General features: G+C 46.5%; 1 protein-coding gene across 2 annotated transcripts in view; it reads left to right on the top strand.

The window, feature by feature from the left end:
- The window catches only part of ttc27 (tetratricopeptide repeat domain 27), a 135,090-nt gene that overhangs the window by 75,045 nt on the left and 40,211 nt on the right, over nucleotides 1-19,834 (top strand). For both annotated transcript variants that reach the window (XM_078404657.1, XM_078404658.1), the window contains exons 10-12: nucleotides 1,892-2,005; nucleotides 17,414-17,509; nucleotides 17,636-17,758. In XM_078404657.1, the coding sequence (XP_078260783.1) occupies nucleotides 1,892-2,005; nucleotides 17,414-17,509; nucleotides 17,636-17,758 (333 nt within the window). The remainder of the gene's footprint in view (nucleotides 1-1,891; nucleotides 2,006-17,413; nucleotides 17,510-17,635; nucleotides 17,759-19,834) is intronic.

A 19,834-nucleotide genomic window follows, 5' to 3' on the forward strand; every position in this document is an offset into this window, starting at 1 on the left:
AAACAGGGGAGAGTTGATTGTATGGATTCATAACTGGCTTATTCATGGAAGACAGAGGGTTGTGGTGGAAGGTGGATATTCAGGCTGGAGGTCTGTGATCAGTGGAGTTCTGCAGGGATCTGTGCTGGGACCTCTGCTGTTTGTGAGATATATAAATGACCTAAATAAATGTACAGGAAAGAACTGCATATGCTGGTAGACACAAAATGCTGGAGTAACTCCAGGCAGCATCTCTGGAGAGAAGGAATGGGTGATGTTTCGGGTCGAGGCCCTTCTTCAGACTGATGTCAGGGGAGTGGGCGGGACAGAGATAGAATGTAGTTGGGGACAGGAAGATGAGTGGGAGAACTGGGAAGGGGGAGGGGATGGAGAGGGAGGGAAAGCAAGGGCTATCTGAAGTTAGAGAAGTCAATGTTCATACTGCTGGGGTGTAAACTACCCAAGCGAAATATGAGGTGCTGTTCCTCCAATTTGCGCTGGGCCTCACTCTGACAATGGAGGAGGCCCAGGACAGAAAGGCCAGATTGGGAATGGGAGGGGAGTTAAAGTGCTGAGCCACCGGTAATGAACCCAGTGGTATCAGCTTAACCTGGCATCATGTTCAGCACAAAGGGCTTGTTCCTGTACTGTACTGCCCTACATTCGATTTATTCACCAAATGCTGGAGTAACTCAGCAGGTCAGGCAGCATCTCGGGAGAGAAGGAATGGGTGACGTTTCGGGTCGAGACCCTTCTTCAGACTGATGTCGGGGGTGGGACAAAGGAAGGATATAGGTGGAGACAGGAAGATAGGGGGAGATCTGGGAAGGAGGAGGGGAAGGGAGGGACAGAGGAGCTATCTGAAGTTGGAGAAGTCGACGTTCATACCACCGGGCCGCAAACTGCCCAGGCGAAATATGAGGTGCTGCTCCTCCAATTTCCGGCGGGCCTCACTATGGCACTGGAGGAGGCCCATGACAGAGAGGTCAGACTGGGAATGGGAGGGGGAGTTAAAGTGCTGGGCCACCGGGAGATCAGTTGCGTTAATGCGGACCGAGCGCAGGTGTTCAGCGAAGCGATCGCCGAGCCTGCGCTTGGTTTCGCCGATATAAATAAGTTGACATCTAGAGCAGCGGATGCAGTAGATGAGGTTGGAGGAGGTGCAGGTGAACCTCTGTCTCACCTGGAAAGACTGTTTGGGTCCTTTGATGGAGTTGAGGGGGGAGGTAAAGAGACAGGTGTTGCATCTCGTGCGGTTGCAAGGGAAAGTGCCCAGGGATGGGGTGGTTTGGGTAGGAAGGGACGAGTGGACCAGGGAGTTGCGGAGGGAACGGTCTCTGCGGAACGCAGTGAGGGGAGGGGATGGGAAGATATGGCCAGTGGTGGGGTCCTGTTGTAGGTGACGGAAATGTTGGTGGATGATATGTTGGATCCGCTGGCTGGTGGGGTGGAAGGTGAGAACGAGGGGGATCCTGTCCTTGTTGCGAGTGGGGGGAGGGGGAGCAAGAGCGGAGCTGCAGGATGTAGAAGAGACCCTAGTGAGAGCCTCATCTATAATGGAGGAGTGGAAGCCCCGTTTTCTGAAAAACGAGGACATCTCGAAGCCCTAGTCTGAAACACCTCATCCCGGGCGCAGATGCGGCGTAGACGGAGGAATTGGGAGTAGGGGATAGACTTTTTGCAGGGGACCAGGTGGGAAGAAGTGTAGTCCAGATAGCTGTGCGAGTCGGTGGGCTTGTAGTAAATGTCCGTCACTAGTTTTTCTCCTGCCTACATTCTCTGTATTTTGATTTACGGCTGGAATTGCAACTGTGTGTGTGTGTATATTTTCAAAATATGCATTATCAAATTTTAATTAGGTGCTTAGTTTTTCAGATAATGATAGTATACATTTTGTTTCTTGATGTTTCAGTATATATTGTCGCAGCCAAAGTTCTGGGCCATTCAGGTAACTACTCTCATGATGAGGACAAAACTGGAGAAAGGCAATGGCCGGCGGATTGAGCGTGCAATGATGCAGACTCAGGTAGGACCTCACTTCCACTGTGTTTACAAATGTGTACCAGCTTCCCCTCGCTAACAATCATCCATTCTACATTTTCCTTGAACCTCGTCCCCTTTGATGTCTTGTTTTCACACCTTACCCTTCCATATTTCAAGTGTCTCCCTCTTCCCTGACTCTCTTGCCCAGAGTAGGGAAATCGAGGACATAGGTTTAAGGTGAAGGGAAAAAGGTTTAATAGGAATCTGAGGGGCAACTTTTCCCCACAAATAGGGTGGAACAAGCTGCCAGAGGAGGTACAGGTACTCCTCACCTTACGATGGGGTTCCGTTCCAAGAAACCCATCAGAAACTGAAAGTATTGTAAGTGGAAATGCATTGTAATACACGTGATCACGTGGCCAGAAGCACGCGGCGGCGGGCCGTTTGCACCATCGCAAAGTGGAGGTATCGCAAGTCGAAGAATCGTAATCTGGAGTTGAGGCAGGGACTATCCCAATGTATAAGAAACAGTTAGGTGTTTGTACTGTCCAGTACATGGATAGGACAGGTTTGGAGGGATATTGACTAAACGCGGGCAAGTGCGACTAGTGTAGCTGGGATATTGTTGGCCGGTATGGGCAAGTTGGGCCGAAGGGCCTGTTTTCACACTGTATCACTCTATGACTTTATGAATGATAGTTTACTAAAACAGTAAGAGAATTTTGGAAGTGGAGTTGACACTTATTTTGGAACGCAGCAAACCGCTGTGGAAATGCACTGATCTGAACCTCTTGCGTTGCTATGCTCGAGTCCTCTCTGCATGTTGAAGTACTTGCGATGGATGTCAGGAATCTCATAGCATTGTTAAAAGTTCAACCAACTTGCCTCTGGTCCCTTGGGCAACTATTGTTGACATCATTGCTGCCGCAGAAGTAAATTTTCCATTCCAGTCGGGCGAGATGGAAATATTTTCTACAATAAACATTCTATGTGAATCTATGTGACTTTCTTTTGGGCTTAAAGGACTATGAATTAAACTGCATTACACTTTGAAAACAATGACATTGTCATAATCATAATCATACTTCATTAGCCAAGTATGTTTTGCAACATACGAGGAATTTTATTTGCCGTACAGTCAAACCAATAAAAAGCTACAGGACACACAAAATACATTTTAACGTGAACATCCACCTCAGTGACTCCTCCACATTCCTCACTGTGATGGAAGGCGAAAAACAGTTCAATCTCTCCCTTCTTTGTCCTCCCGCGGTCGGGGGGCCTCGAGCCTTCAGTAGCCGGGAGATCTTACTCTCGTGGCCGGCGGTCGGGCCCTCGTATCAGGTCAATCAAGCTCCTGCATCGGGGGGAATCTCAGCTCCCCCTCGCCGGGCGATCTGACCCGGGTCGGGGCTTTTTGAACCTTCTGTGACTTGGAGCTCCCGACGTCGGTCTCTACCCGAGACTGCAAGCTCCTCGACGGTGAACTCCGCAGGCCGCAGTTGGAGCGTCGATCCCAGGCAAGGGATCGGCTCTATTGGTAAGTCCACGGCCCCCGCCTCAAAGTCAGTCTTGAGCAAGGCCGCCAGGTCCATGCTGTTGGGCCGCAGAGCAAGATGCAATCGGCAAACCAATCACATCTCTGGCAAGGTAAGGCATTGTACAAGTAATGCTGCTAGAATATGCATTTTTTGCAGCTTCAGAGGACTTTGGTTATGCCGTATTTGAAGTATTTGCAGTTCTAGTCGTCCCTTTATAGGAAGGTTAAAGTCATAAGGAATAGGAGTAGAAAGGCCATTTGGCCCATCAAGTCTACTCCGCCATTCAATCATGGCTGATCTATCTCCCCCTCCTATGTCCTCTGGTCCTCGATTTCCCTACTCTGGGCTGGGCAAGAGACTCTGTGCATCTACCTGATTTATTCCTCTCATGATTTTGTGTCAGGGGTGATGGAGGCTTTGGAAAGGGTGCAGAGGAGGTTTACGAAATTATGCCTGGATTAGATGTTATTAGCTACAAGAAGAGGGTGGACAGACTTGGAGTGTTTTCTCTGAAATGCTGGAAGTAGTAGGGAGAACTGATAGTATTTGAGTATAGGAGTAAATAGGTCCTTCTGCAGTTGTACAGGGCCCTGGTGAGACCACATCTGGAGTATTGTGTGTTGTTTTGGTCTCCTAATTTGAGGGAGGACATCCTTGCTATTGAGGCAGTGCAGCGTAGGTTCACAAGGTTAATGCCCGGGATGGCGGGACTGTCATATGAGGAAAGATTGGAAAGACTGGGCTTCTATTCACTGGAATTTAGACGGGTGAGAGGGAATCTTATAGAAACATAAAATTATAAAAGGACTGGACAAGCGAGATGCAGGAAAAATGTTCCCAATGTTTGGGGAGTCCAGAACCAGGGTACACAGTCTAAGAATAAAGGGGAGGGCATTTAAAACTGAGGTGAGAAAAACTTTTTCACCCAGAGAGTTATGAATTTGTGGAATTCTCTGTCACAGAGGGCAGTGGAGGCCAATTCACTGGATGAATTTAAAAGAGAGTTAGATAGAGCTCTAGGGGCTAGTGGAATCAAGGGATATGGGGAGAAGGCAGGCACGGGTTACTGATTGTGGATGATCAGCCATGATCACAATGAATGGCGGTGCTGGCTCGAAGGGCCACATGGCCTCCTCCCATATTTTCTATGTTTCTATTATATAAAATTACGAGAGGCATAGATAGGTTGGGTTGAAGTCAGAACCTGTTTCGCAGGTTGGAAAAATCAAATACTAGAGAGCATTAACGTGAGAGTGGCAAAGGTCAAAGGAAATGTGTGGGGCATGTTTTTGTATTCAGAAGGTGTGTGCATGGAACTCTTGCCATATTTGAAGTATTTGCAGTTCTAGTCGTCCCTTTATAGGAAGGTTAAAGTCATAAGGAATAGGAGTAGAATGAGGCCATTCGACCCATCAAGTCTACTCCGCCATTCAATCATGGCTGATCTATCTCCCCCTCCTATGTCCTCTGGTCCTCGATTTTCCTTCTCTGGGCAAGAGACTGTGCATCTACCCGATCTATTCCTCTCATTATTTTGTGTCAGGGGTGATGGAGGCTTTGGAAAGGGTGCAGAGGAGGTTTACGAAAAGGAAAATCGAGAACCAGAAGACATAGGTTTAAGGTGATGGGGGGGGGAGATTTAATAGTAACCTTTTCACATAAAGGGTGGTGGGAATTTTGGAAAGAGCTGCCAGTGGGGGTAGAAACATAGAAACATAGAAAATAGGTGCAGGTGGAGGCAGCACCGTCATTCATTGTGATCATGGCTGATCATCCACAATCAGTAACCCATGCCTGCCTTCTCCCCATATCTCTTGATTCCGCTAGCCCCTAGAGCTCTATCTAGGGTAGTTGAGGCTGGTACAATCACAACGTTTAAGAGACATTTAAACAGGTATATGGACCAAACGCAGGCAGGTGGGACTAGTGTAGGTGGGACATGCTGGCCAGTGTGGGCAAGTTGGGCCGAAGGGCCTGTTTCAATGTTGTAAGACTGATGAATATTAATGATTAATATCAGTGACTGTTATTAAATGGAGCAGGTTGTGCGAAAAGTTCCCAGTGATAGCTCCCCTTACTGTCCTGGCCAACAAAGCAAGATCTATTGAAGATAGACAAAAATGCTGGAGTAACTCAGTGGGTAGGGCAGCATCTCTGGAGAAGGAGGGGTGGGTGATGTTTCGGGTCAAGACCCTTCTTCAGACTGAGGTGGAGTCACGACCCAAAACGTCACCCATTCCTTCTCTCCAGAGATGCTGCCCGACCCACTGAGCGCCTGTCCCGCTGTTACTCCAACACTTTGTGTCTATCTTCGTTGTAAACCAGCATCTGCAGTTCCTTCCTAAGCATAATGTATTGTTACACTGATATCAGTCCAAGCCCATGATGAAACTTATGTTACAAAGACATCATAAGGATTTCCAAAGTGTATTAAATTTCCTATTTCCGACTACTTTCCAAATACTGCAATTGAGTCTAAGATATTTGTATTAAATACATTTTGTTTTGCCCATCAGTGGCACTGCGATGTCAGCCTCGCCTACAGTCTGTCCTTTTCCCCCTTTTGTTATTTTTAGTAAGTTTTAAAAGTTTGTGTAAATGTTCTCTGGTTTGTTTTATGTGGGGGGTGGGGGAGGGGGGAGGGGGAAACTGTTTTCCATTCCCTTACCTTGCCGGAGATGCGATTGTTTTGCGGGTCGTATCTCCGGTCGCTCTGCGGTCTAACATCGTGGAGCTGGCGGCCTAGCCCGGGACTGACCTTGAGCCCCACCGCGGGGCCGCGTGGACTTACCATCTGAGACTGCGATCCCTTGCCTGGGATCGACGCTCCAACCGCGGCCTGCGGACTTTAACATCGAGGAGCTCTCAGTCCCGGGTTGAGACCAACGACGGGAAGCTCCAAAAGCTGCACGATGTTCGACTAGCCCCGACCTGGGGTAGATCGCCCGGCGTGGGGGGGCTGAGATCCCCCCCCGATGCAGGAGCTTGGTCGCCTCGACAAGGAAGGCCCACCGCCCACGGGAGTCAAGATTGTCCCGTCAACGGAAGGTTAGAGGCCCCCGACCGCTGGAGGACAAAGAAGGGAAGAGATTGAACTGTTTTTCACCTTCCATCACAGTGAGGAATGTGGAGGAGTCACTGTGGTGGATGTTCATGTTAAAATGTATTTTGTGTGTCCTGTTGCTTTTAATTGCTTTGACTGTGTGGCAAATGAAGTTCCTTGTATGTTGCAAAACATACTTGGCTAATAAAGTATGATTGTGGTTGTGATTGTGATGATATCGAGGAGGTGCCATGAAAGACAAAATGTGTCGGAAGGAACTGCAGATGTTGGTTTAAACCGAAGATAGACACAAACGCTCTGGGTTAAATATAGCGCTGTATTGAAGGTGATACACAGCGCTACAGACTGGTGTGTAAAGGTGATACACAACGCGTTGGCGGTTTGGCGCACAAAGGTTTAAACAGCGCTGTCGGCTTAACGCCTGGGAATTTACACAAATTCTGTAGGCTGCAGCACTCTGGGTTAAATATAGTACTATGGGGTTAAATTTAACGCAATGGGGTTAAATATAGTGCTACCACAGCTCTATGGGGTTAAATACAGCGCTATGGGGTTAAATACAGTGCTATGGGTTAAATATAGCGCTATGGGTTAAATACAGCGCTATAGGTTGCATACAGCGCTATGGGTTAAATACAGCACTATGGGTTAAATACAGCGCTATGGGGTTAAATACAGCGCTATGGGTTAATCCAGAGTGCTGTGGTAGCTCTATATTTAACCCATAGCACTGTGGTGGCGCTATATTTAACCCATAGGGCTTTTGTGGCATTATATTTAACCCAGAGGGCTGTGGTTGCACTATATTTAACCCAGAGTGCTGTGGTGGCGCTATATTTAACCCAGAGTGCTGCAGCCCACAGAATTTGTGTAAATTCCCAGGCGTTAAGCCGACAGCGCTGTTTAAACTTTTGTGCGTCAAACCGCCAGTGCACTGTGTATCACCTTTACACACCAGTCTGTAGCGCTGTGTATCACCTTTACACACCAGTCTGTAGCGCTGTGTATTACCTTCAATACAAACAATCTCCCAGATGTTCTAGTGGCCAGAGATCCTAGGCTGACGGAGGAACTGAAGGAAATTCACATTAGGCAGGAAATGGTGTTGGGTAGACTGATGGGACTGAAGGCTGATAAATCCCCAGGGCCTGATGGTCTGCATCCCAGGGTACTTAAGGAGGTGGCACTAGAAATCGTGGACGCATTGGTGATTATTTTCCAATGTTCTATAGATTCAGGATCAGTTCCTGTGGATTGGAGGGTAGCTAATGTCCCACTTTTTAAGAAAGGAGGGAGAGAGAAAACGGGAAATTATAGACCAGTTAGTCTGACATCAGTGGTGGGGAAGATGCTGGAGTCAATTATAAAAGACGAAATTGCGGAGCATTTGGATAGCAGTAACAGGATAGTTCCGAGTCAGCATGGATTTACGAAGGGGAAATCATGCTTGACTAATCTTCTGGAATTTTTTCAGGATGTAACTAGGAAAATTAAAATTAATAGTTAAATACAGCGCTATGGGGTTAAATATAGCGCTTTGGGTTAAATATAGCGCTCTGGGTTAAATATAGCGCTCTGGGTTAAATATAGCGCTATGGGGTTGAATACAGCGCTCTGGGTTAAATATAGCACTCTGGGTTAAATATAGCACTCTGGGTTAAATATAGCGCTCTGGGTTAAATATAGCGCTCTGGGTTAAATATAGCGCTCTGGGTTAAATATAGCCCTCTGGGTTAAATATAGCGCTATGGGTTAAATACAGCGCTCTGGGTTAAATATAGCGCTCTGGGTTAAATACAGCGCTATAGGGTTAAATACAGCGCTCTGGGTTAAATATAGCGCAATGGGGTTAAATACAGCGCTCTGGGTTAAATACAGCGCTATGGGGTTAAATACAGCGCTCTGGGTTAAATACAGCGCTATGGATTAAATACAGCGCTATGGGTTAAATATAGCGCCATGGGGTTAAATACAGCGCTCTGGGTTAAATATAGCGCTCTGGGTTAAATATAACGCTATAGGGTTAAATACAGCGCTCTGGATTAAATACAGCACTCTGGGTTAAATATAGCGCTCTGGGTTAAATATAGCGCTATGGGGTTAAATACAGCGCTCTGGGTTAAATACAGCGCTCTGGGTTAAATACAGCGCTATGGGGTTAAATACAGCGCTATGGGGTTAAATACAGCGCTCTGGGTTAAATACAGCGCTATGGGTTAAATACAGCGCTATGGGGTTAAATACAGCGCTATGGGGTTAAATACAGCGCTCTGGGTTAAATACAGCGCTCTGGGTTAAATACAGCGCTCTGGGTTAAATACAGCGCTCTGGGTTAAATACAGCGCTCTGGGTTAAATACAGCGCTCTGGGTTAAATACAGCGCTCTGGGTTAAATACAGCGCTATGGGGTTAAATACAGCGCTCTGGGTTAAATACAGCGCTATGGGGTTAAATACAGCGCTATGGGGTTAAATACAGCGCTCTGGGTTAAATACAGCGCTATAGGTTAAATACAGCGCTATAGGGTTAAATACAGCGCTATGGGTTAAATACAGCGCTATGGGGTTAAATACAGCGCTATGGGGTTAAATACAGTGCTATGGGGTTAAATACAGCGCTATGGGTTAAATACAGCGCTATGGGTTAAATACAGCACTATGGGGTTAAATATAGCGCTCTGGGTTAAATACAGCGCTCTGGGTTAAATATAGCGCTCTGGGTTAAATACAGCGCTATGGGTTAAATACAGCGCTCTGGGTTAAATACAGCGCTATGGGTTAAATACAGCGCTCTGGGTTAAATATAGCGCTATGGGGTTAAATACAGCGCTATGGGTTAAATACAGCGCTCTGGGTTAAATACAGCGCTCTGGGTTAAATACAGCGCTCTGGGTTAAATATAGCGCTCTGGGTTAAATACAGCGCTATGGGGTTAAATACAGCGCTCTGGGTTAAATATAGCGCTATAGGTTAAATACAGCGCTCTGGGTTAAATATAGCGCTATGGGTTAAATACAGCGCTATGGGTTAAATACAGCGCTCTGGGTTAAATACAGCGCTCTGGGTTAAATACAGCGCTCTGGGTTAAATATAGCGCTCTGGGTTAAATACAGCGCTATGGGTTAAATATAGCGCTCTGGGTTAAATACAGCGCTCTGGGTTAAATACAGCGCTCTGGGTTAAATATAGCGCTATGGGTTAAATACAGCGCTCTGGGTTAAATACGGCGCTATGGGGTTAAATACAGCGCTCTGGGTTAAATACAGCGCTCTGGGTTAAATATAGCGCTATGGGGTTAAATACAGCGCTCTGGGTTAAATACAGCGCTCTGGGTTAAATACAGCGCTATGGGTTAAATACAGCGCTATGAGTTAAATACAGTGCTCTGGGTGACCAAAACTGAACACACCACTCAGCAACGTCTTGTACAACTGTAACATAACTGTCTGCTGTAATGGATATCGTTTTGTTCAGTTACCGGTTGGCTATCACTCATGAATGATCTGGATATTGCTGTGTTGTCTAGCAGCTCAAATGGAGCTTTCTTTAATTTGCTCTGAACCATTTAAACTGACAGTGGAGCCTGTACTCGCTGGAGTTTAGACGGATGAAGGGGGACCTCATTGAAACTTACTGAATAGTGAAAGGCCTGCATAGAGTGCAAGTGGAGAGGATGTTTCCACTAGCGGGAGAGTCTAGGACATAGCCTCAGAGTTGAAGGACTTTCTTTCAGGAAGGAGATGTTGACATCATTTTTGGCTGAAGGGCCTGTTCCTGTGCTCTACATCTATGTACATGGACTTGATGTGTGTCAAGGGATGTGGTTTATCCCTTGCAGGTGGATGGGACGTGCATTTTGATTCATGTCCAGATATAAGAACATAATGCTCATGGTCCCAGGCAGGAGTGGGTCCCATGCAGGGTGCTGATTTGGTGTGGAAAGCAAGGCTGATCTTGGAGGTTGCTGGGGAAGAGCTGAAGGGTTACCTGACATCAGCATGGATCTTCAGAGTGGAAATAGGACATTCAAATGTTCATGACACCTCCTGTGGAAAAATGATCCAGGAGTCCACATTGATATTCCAGTATCTGAAACTTGCTTCAAAGCAGTGAGTTTGTAAAAACACCAATAGACAATAGACAATAGGTGTAGGAGTAGGCCATTCGGTCTTATATTTTTTTCATATTTCAGATACAGCGCGGAAACAGGCCTTTTCGGCCCACCAAGTCCGCACCGCCCAGCGATCCCCGCACATTAACACTATCCTACACACACTAGGGACAATTTTTACATTTACCCAGTCAATTAACCTACATACCTGTACGTCTTTGGAGTGTGGGAGGAAACCGAAGATCTCGGAGAAAACCCACGCAGGTCACGGGGAGAACGTACAAACTCCTTACAGTACAGCGCCCGTAGTCAGGATCGAACCTGAGTCTCCGGCGCTGCATTCGCTGTAAGGCAGCAACTCTACCGCTGCGCCACCATGCCGTCGTCTTCGAGCCAGCACCGCCATTCACCGTGATCATGGCTGATCATCCACAATCAGTACCCCGTTCCTGCCTTCTCCCCATATCCCTTGACTCCGCAATCATTAAGAGCTCTATCCAACTCTCTCCTGAAAGCATCCAGAGAATTGGCCTCCACTGCCTTCTGAGGCAGAGAATTCCACAGATTCACAACTCTCTGAGTGAAAAAGTTTTTCCTCATCTCCGTTCTAAATGGCCTACCCCTTATACTTATGCTCCAAAGACGTACAGGTATGTAGGTTAATTGACTGGGTAAATGTAAAAAAATTGTCCCTAGTGTGTGTAGGATAGTGTTAATGTGCGGGGATCGCTGGGCGGCGCAGACTCGGTGGGCCTGTTTCCGCGCTGTATCTCTAAATCTAAAAATCTAAACTGTGGCCCCTGGTTCTGGACTCCCCCAACATTGGGAACATGTTACCTGCCTCTAACATGTCCAATCCCTTAATAATCTTATATGTTTCAATAAGATCCCCTCTCATCCTTCTAAATTCCAGAGTATATAAGCCCAGTCGCTCCAATCTTTCAACATACGATGGTCCCGCCATTCTGAGAATTAACCTAGTGAACCTACGCTGCACTCCCTCAATAGTAGGAATGTCCTTCCTCAAATTTGAAGACCAAAACTGCACACAATACTCCAGGTGCGGTCTCATAATACTCCAGGTGCAGGGCCCTGTACAACTGCAGAAGGACCTCTTTGCTCCTATACTTAACTCCTCTTGTTATGAAGGCCAACATTCCATTTGCTTTCTTCACTGCCTGCTGTACCTGCATGCTTCCTTTCAGTGACTGATGAACTAGGACACCCAGATCTCGTTATACTTCCCCATTTCCTAACTTGACACCATTCAGATAATGTAAGAAAATAACTGCAGATGCTGGTACAAATCAAAGGTATTTATTCACAAAATGCTGGAGTAACTCAGCAGGTCAGGCAGCATCTCAGGAGAGAAGGAATGGGTGACGTTTCGGGTCGAGACCCTTGTTCAGACTGATGTCAGGGGGCGGGACAAAGGAAGGATATAGGTGGAGACAGGAAGATAGAGGGAGAACTGGGAAGGGGGAGGGGAAGAGAGGGACAGAGGAACTATCTAAAGTTGGAGAAGTCAATGTTCATACCACTGGGCTGCAAGCTGCCCAAGCGAAATATGAGGTGCTGTTCCTCCAATTTCTGGTGGGCCTCACTATGGCACTGGAGGAAGCCCATGACAGAAAGGTCAGGCTGGGAGTGGGAGGGGGAGTTGAAGTGCTCAGCCACCGGGAGATCAGGTTGGTTAAGGCGGACTGAGCGTGTGGCTGTGGTAGCGAGTCTGTGTCAAAATGTGGTCATAGAGTAGGAGGGCAGGAGAAATCACAGAGGGGGAGCAGCGAGAGAGCATGTGGCTAAACATTCAGATAATAATCTGCCTTCCTGTTCTTACCACCAAAGTGGATAACCTCACATTTATCCACATTAAACTGCATCTGCCATGCATCCGCCCACTCACACAACCTGTCCAAGTCACCCTGCATTCTCATAGCATCCTCCTCACAGTTCACACTGGCACCCAGCTTTGTATCATCTGCAAATTTGCTAATGTTACTTTTAATCCCTTCATCTACAGTGCATTCAGAAGTATTCAGACCACTTCACTTTCACCACATTTTGTTATGTGACAGCCTTATTTTAAAATGGATTAAATTCTTTTTTTAAAATTATTAATCTACACACAATACCTCAGAATGAAGAAGCAAAAACATGTGTTTAGACATTTTTGCAAAGTAATTAAAAATAAATAACTGAAATATCACATTTACATAAGTGTTCAGACCCTTTGCTATGACATTCAAAATTGAGCTTAGGTTCATCCTGTTTCCATTGATTATCCTTGAGATGTTTCTACAATTTGATTGGAGTCCACCAGTGGTAAATTAAATTGATTGGACATGATTTGGAAAGGCACACACCTGTCTATATAGGGTCCCACAGTTGACAGTGCATGTCAGAGCAAAAACCAAGCCATGAAGACGAAGGAATTGTCCGTAGACCTCCGAGACAGGATTGTGTCGAGACACAGATCTGGGGAAGGGTATAAAACAATTTCTGCAACATTGCAAGTCCCGAAGAGCACAGTGGCCTCCGTCATTCTTAAACAGAAGAACTTTGGAACCACCAGGACTCTTCATAGAGCTGAGCAATCGGTGGAGAAGGGCCTTGGTCAGGGAGGTAACCAAGAACCCGATGGTCATTCTGACAGAGCTCCAGAATTATCTACATTATACTGCATCTGCCATACATCTGCCCACTCACTCAACCTGTCCAGGTCACCCTGCAACCTCCTAACATCCTCTTCGCTGTTCACACTGCCACCCAGCTTTGTGTTATCTGCAAGCTTGCTAGTGTTACTTCTAATTCCTTCATCCAAATCATTAATATATATGGTAAACAATTGCGGCCCCAACACCGAGCCTTGCGGCACTCCACTCGCCACTGCCTGCCATTCGGAAAAGGACCCATTTCTCCTCTTTGCTTCTTGTCTGTCAACCAATTCTCTATCCATTTCAACACCCTACCCCCAATGCCATGTGCTCTAATTTTGCTCACTAACCTCCCGTGTGGGACCTTATCAAAGGCTTTCTGAAAGTCTAGATACACTACATCCACTGGCTCCCCTTCATCCATTTTATTTGTCACATAGAAACATAGAAATGGAGGCCATTTGGCCCTTCGAGCCAGCACCATCATTCATTGCGATCATGGCTGATCATCCACAATCAGTAACCTGTGCCCAACTTCTCTCCATACCCCTTGATTCCACTAGCCCCCAGGGCTCTATCTAACTCTCTCTTAAATTCATCCAGTGATTTGGCCTCCACTGCCCTCTGGCAGAGAATTCCACAAATTCATAACTCTCTGGGTGAAAAAGTTCCTTCTCATATCAGTTTTAAATGGCCTCCCCTTTATTCTAAGACTGTGGCCCCTGGTTCTGGACTCCCCCAACATTGGGACCATTTTTCCTGCATCTAGCTTGTCCAGTCCTTTTATAATTTTATATGTCTCTATAAGATCCCCCCTCATCCTTCTAAACTCCAGTGAATACAAGCCTAGTCTTTTCAATCTTTCCTCATATGACAGTCCCACCATCCCAGGGATCAATCTCGTGAACCTACGCTCTATTACAAGGATGTCCTTCCTCAAATTAGGAGACCAAAACTGTACACAGTACTACAGATGTGGAAGGCCCTATACAACTGCAGAAGAACTTATTTACTCCTACACTAAAATCCTCTCGTTATGAAGGCCAACATGCCATTAGCATGTTCAAACATCCTCAAAAAATTCCAGAAGATTAGTCAAGCATGATTTCCCTTTCATAAATCCATGCTGACTTGGACTTGTCCTTTTACTGCTATCCAAATACACCGTTATTACCTCTTTAATAATTGACCCCAGCATCCTCCCCACCACCGAAGTCAGGCTAACTGGTCTGTACTGCTCTGTTTTCTCTCTCGCTTCTTTCTTGAAAAGTGGGATAACATTAGCTATCCTCCAATCCACAGGAACTGATCCTGAATCTATTGAACATTGGAAAATGATCACCAATGCGTCCACTATTTCTAGAGCCATCCCCCTGAGTACCCTGGAAATGGCAGAAGAGTTGAACAGGTACTTCGGATCTGTCTTCGCTAAGGAAGACACAAACAATCTCCCAGATGTACTGGAGGACAGAGGCCATCCCCCTGAGTACCTTGGAATGCAGACCATCAGGCCCTGGGGATTTATCAACCTTCCGTCCCATCAGTCTACCCAATACTATTTCTCGCCTAATGCAAATTTCTTTCAGTTCCTCTATCCCCCTAGATCCTCTGTCCTCTAGTACATCTGGGAGATTGTTTGTGTCTTCCTTTGTGAAGACAGATCCGAAGTACCTCTTCAACTCTTCTGCCATTTCCTTGTTACCATAATAATTTCACCCGTGTCTGTCTTCAAGGGACCCACATATCTAAAGAAGCTTTTACTGTCCTTTATATTCTTGGCCAGCTTCCCCTCGTACTTCATCTTTTCAGCCCGTATTGCCCGTTTTGTTACCTTCTGTTGTCCTTTGAAAGTTTCCCAATCCTCTGGCTTCCCGCTACTCTTTGCTGTGTTATACATCTTTTCTTTTAGTTTTATTCCATCCCTAACTTCCCTTGTCAGCCACGGTTGCCTCCAACTCCCCTTAGAATCTTTCTTCCTCTTTGGAATAAAATGATCCTGCGTCTTCCGGATTATGCCCAGAAATTCCTGCCATTGCTGTTCCACCGTCATTCCTGCTAGGATCCCTTTGCAGTCGACCTTGGCCAGCTCCTCTCTCATGCCTTCATAGTCCCCTTTGTTCAATTGCAACACTGACACTTCCGATTTAACCTTCTCCCTCTCAAATTGCAGATTAAAACTAATCATATTATGATCACTACCTCCAAGTGGCTCCTTTACCTCGAGTTCTCTTTATCAAATCTGGTTCATTGGACAACACTAAATCCACAATTGCCTTTTCTCTGGTAGGCTCCATTACAAGCTGCTCCCAGAATCCATCTCGGAGGCACTCTACAAACTCTCTTTCTTGGGGTCCAAAACCAACATGATTTTCCCAGTCTACCTGCATATTGAAATCCCCCATCACCACAGTGGCATTACCTTTGGTACATGCCAGCTTTAACTCCTGCTGCAACTTACACCCTACATCCGGGCTACCGTTTGGGGGTCTGTAGATAACTCCAATTAGTGTCTTCTTATCTTTACAATTCCTCAACTCTATCCACAGTGACTCTACCTCGTCAGTCCCTATGTGACCCCTCGCAAGGGACTGAATTCCATCCCTCACCAGCAGAGCTACCCCACCTCCTCTGCCCACCTGCCTGTCCTTTCAGTCTGAAGAAGGGTCTCGACCCGAAACGTCACCCATTCCTTCTCTCCCGAGATGCTGCCTGACCTGCTGAGTTACTCCAGCATTTTGTGAATAAATCGAAATGTCCTTTCTATAGAATGTATAACCCTGAATATTAAGTTCCCAGGCCCGATCCTCCTGCAGCCACGTCTCTGTAATCCCCACAATGTCATATCTACCAACCTCTAACTGAGCCTCAAGCTCATCTACTTTACTTCTTATACTTCGCGCATTCATATACAATACTTTTAATTCCTTACTCATCTCGCCTTTCACATCGATCCCTATTACACGTGGCCACACTCTCCTATCCCTTTGTGACCTTTCTTTCCTGTTAATTCTGGGGTCATTAACTATCCCTTTACTCTCTTTCCCTTTAACTCCATCCTTGACTATCCCATTTGACCCCCCCCCCCCCCCGCCCTATTTAGTGTAAACCCACCCGTGTAGCAGTGGCAAACCTGCCTGCCAGAATGCTGGTCCCCCACCTGTTAAGGTGCAATCCGTCCCTTTTGTACAATTCCCCCTTACCCCAAAACAGATCCCAGTGGTCTAAGAATCTAAATCCCTTCCCCCTGCACCAGCTCCTCAGCCACACATTCATGTCCCATATGTCCCTGTTCCTGCCCTCACCAGCACGAGGAACTGGAAGTAAACCGGAGAACACCACCCTGGAGGTCCTGCTTTTCAGCATTTTTCCGAGCTCTCTAATGTCATGCTGCAGAATATCCATCCCCTTCTTCCCGACGTCGTTTGTGCCGACATGCACTACCACTTCCGGCTGTTCACCTTTGCCGTTGAGGATTTTCTGCAGTCTGTCCGTGACATCCTGGATCCTGGCACCAGGGAGGCAGCACACCATCCTCGAATCCCGCCTGTTACCACAGAAACCCCTGTCCGTACCTCTCACAACGGAGAGGTTTACTACCACGGCCTCTTTGGTTTTGGCTCAACAGCACGTTTTGCTTGGCAAACCTGTCTGCCGCTCAGTGTGGCAATGTCTTCTGTCCCGGCTTCTGGTAGTATTCCACTTCCTCATGCAGAGTAATGAAACCAGTTCCAGTGTGCACACTACTGTCGGGGTTCCATCCCCACTACGGGTGCTGTCTGTACGGAGTTTGTACGTTCTCCCCATGACCTGCGTGGGTTTTCTCCGAGAAGCTTCGGTTTCCTCCCACATTCCAAAGACGTGCAAGTTTGTAGGTTAATTGGCTTGGTAAATGTAAATTGTCCCTAGTGTGTGTGAGATATTGTTAATGTGCGGGGATCGCTGGTCGGCACGGATCCGGTGGACTGAAGAGCCTGTTTCCGCGCTGTATCTCTAAACTAAACTAAACTACCCAGCTGAGGGCAGCTTGTGCATTGCACTGTGAAAGTGGCTGAACCACTGTGTTTACCTTCCTTGTTTAGGTTCTGGCGGATCATTTTGAAGACAAGACCACATCTGTGGTGGAGCGGCTAAAGATCTTCTACTGTTGTCAAGTGCCTCCACACTATGCAGTTAAGGTGTGTCCATCTAATGATCTCCAAAAAACATTACCTCTGGACTGCGGCGGCTCTTCCAATTGCTCGCTTGAGTTCTTTCCTCCTCGTCAGATTCCTCCTTTTTAAATGTTATTTTTTCCCTTTCAGCAACAGCTTGCCACACTGCTGTTGGAATTAGGATGTGCTAGCTCAGCTCTGCAGATCTTCCAACAGCTAGAGATGTGGGAAGATGTTGTAATATGCCACGAAAGAGCTGGAAAACATGGAAAGGTGAGACTACATCCAAGAGTCAGGAGTCAAGAGTGTTTTATTGTCATAGGTCCCAGATGGGTATTAATAGTGAGGTTGCAAGATGGATTCAACAATGGCTGAATGGGAGATACCAGAGGGTAACGGTTGACAATTGTATGTCAGGTTGGAGACCAGTGTCTAGTGGAGTGCCCCAAGGATCTGTGTTGGGTCCACTGTTGTTTGTCATTTACATTAATGATCTGGATGATGGTGTGGCAAATTGGATTAGTAAATATGCAGATGATACTAAGATAGGTGGAGTAGTTGATAGTGAGGTAGATTTTCAAAGTCTACAGAGAGACTTGGGCCTTTTGGAAGGGTGGGCTGAAAGATGGCAGATGGAGTTTAATGCTGATAAGTGTGAGGTGCTGCATTTTGGTAGGACAAATCAAAATAGGACGTACAGGGTAAATGGTAGGGAATTGAGGAATGCAGTGGAACAGAGGGATCTGGGAATAACTGTGCATTGTTCCCTGAAGGTGGAATCTCATGTGGATAGGGTGGTGAAGAAGGCGTTTGGTATGCTTGCCTTTATAAATCAGAGCATCGAGTATAGAAGTTGGGATGTAATGTTGAAATTGTACAGGGCATTGGTGAGGCCGAATCTGGAGTATGGTGTGCAGTTCTGGTCGCCAAATTATAGGAAGGATGTCGACAAAATGGAGAGGGTACAGAGGAGATTTACTAGAATGTTGCCTGGGTTTCAGCACTTAGGCTACAGAGAGAGGTTGAACAGGTTGGGTCTTTATTCTTTGGAGCGTAGAAGGTTGAGGGGGGACTTGATAGAGGTTTTTAAAATTATGAGAGGGACGGACAGAGTTGATGTGGGTAGGCTTTTCCCTTTGAGAGTGGGGAAGATTCCAACAAGGGGACATAGCTTCAGAATTGAGGGACAAAGGTTTAGGGGTAACATGAGGGGGAACTTCTTTACTCAGAGGGTTGTGGCTGTATGGAATGGGCTTCCGGTGGAAGTGGTGGAGGCTGGCTCGATTTTATTATTTAAGAGTAAATTGGATAGGTATATGGATAGGAGGGGATTGGAGGGTTATGGTCTGAGTGCAGGTAGATGAGACTAGGTCAGGGAGAATGGTCGGCGTGGACTGGTAGGGCCGGACAGGCCTGTTTCCATGCTGTAGTTGTTATATGTTATATATATATGTTATATGTTATAGAACAATGACTTTCTTACTTGCAGCAGCACAACAGAATATGTGGACATAGCACACTGTAAACAGTATAATAAACGCTCCCCACAGTCAGTGTGTGTGTACATACTCACATATACATGTACTGCATGTAATGCTCCCCACAGTCAGTGTGTGTGTACATACCCACACATACATGTACTGTAGGTAACGCTCCCCACAGTCAGTGTGTGTGTACATACTCACATATACATGTACTGCATGTAATGCTCCTCACAGTCAGTGTGTGTGTACATACCCACACATACATGTACTGCATGTAATGCTCCCCACAGTCAGTGTGTGTGTGCATACCCACATATACATGTACTGTATATAGGGAGCGATGTAAATGGTGGGATAACATAGAACTCGTGTGAACGGGTGAGCGATAGTTGGCATGGCTCAGTGGGCCGAAGGGACTGCTTTCCTGCTGTATCTTTCTTTGAAACACAGAAAATTAGTGCCATTCGGCCCTTCGAGCCACCATTCAATACGATCATGGCTGATCATCCACAATCAGTACCCCGTTCCTGCTTTCTCCCCATATCCCTTGATTCCGTTAGCCCGAAAAGCTAAATCTAACTCTCTCTTGAAAACATCCAGTGAATTGGCCTCCACTGCCCTCTGTGGCAGAGAATTCCACAAATTCACAACTCTCTGGCTGAAAAAGTTTTTCCTCATCTCCGTTCTAAATGGCCTACCCCTTATTCTTAAACTGTGACTCCTGGTTCTGGACTCCCCCAACATCGGGAACATTTCTCCTGCATCTACCCTGTCCAATCCTCTGAGAATTTTATATGTTTCTATAAGATCCCCTGTCATCCTTCTAAATTCCAGCAAATACAAGACCAGTCGACCCATTCTTTCA

The sequence above is a fragment of the Rhinoraja longicauda genome, chromosome 9 (assembly GCF_053455715.1).
Source record: "Rhinoraja longicauda isolate Sanriku21f chromosome 9, sRhiLon1.1, whole genome shotgun sequence".
In the NCBI taxonomy this organism is placed as follows: Eukaryota; Metazoa; Chordata; class Chondrichthyes; order Rajiformes; family Arhynchobatidae; genus Rhinoraja; species Rhinoraja longicauda.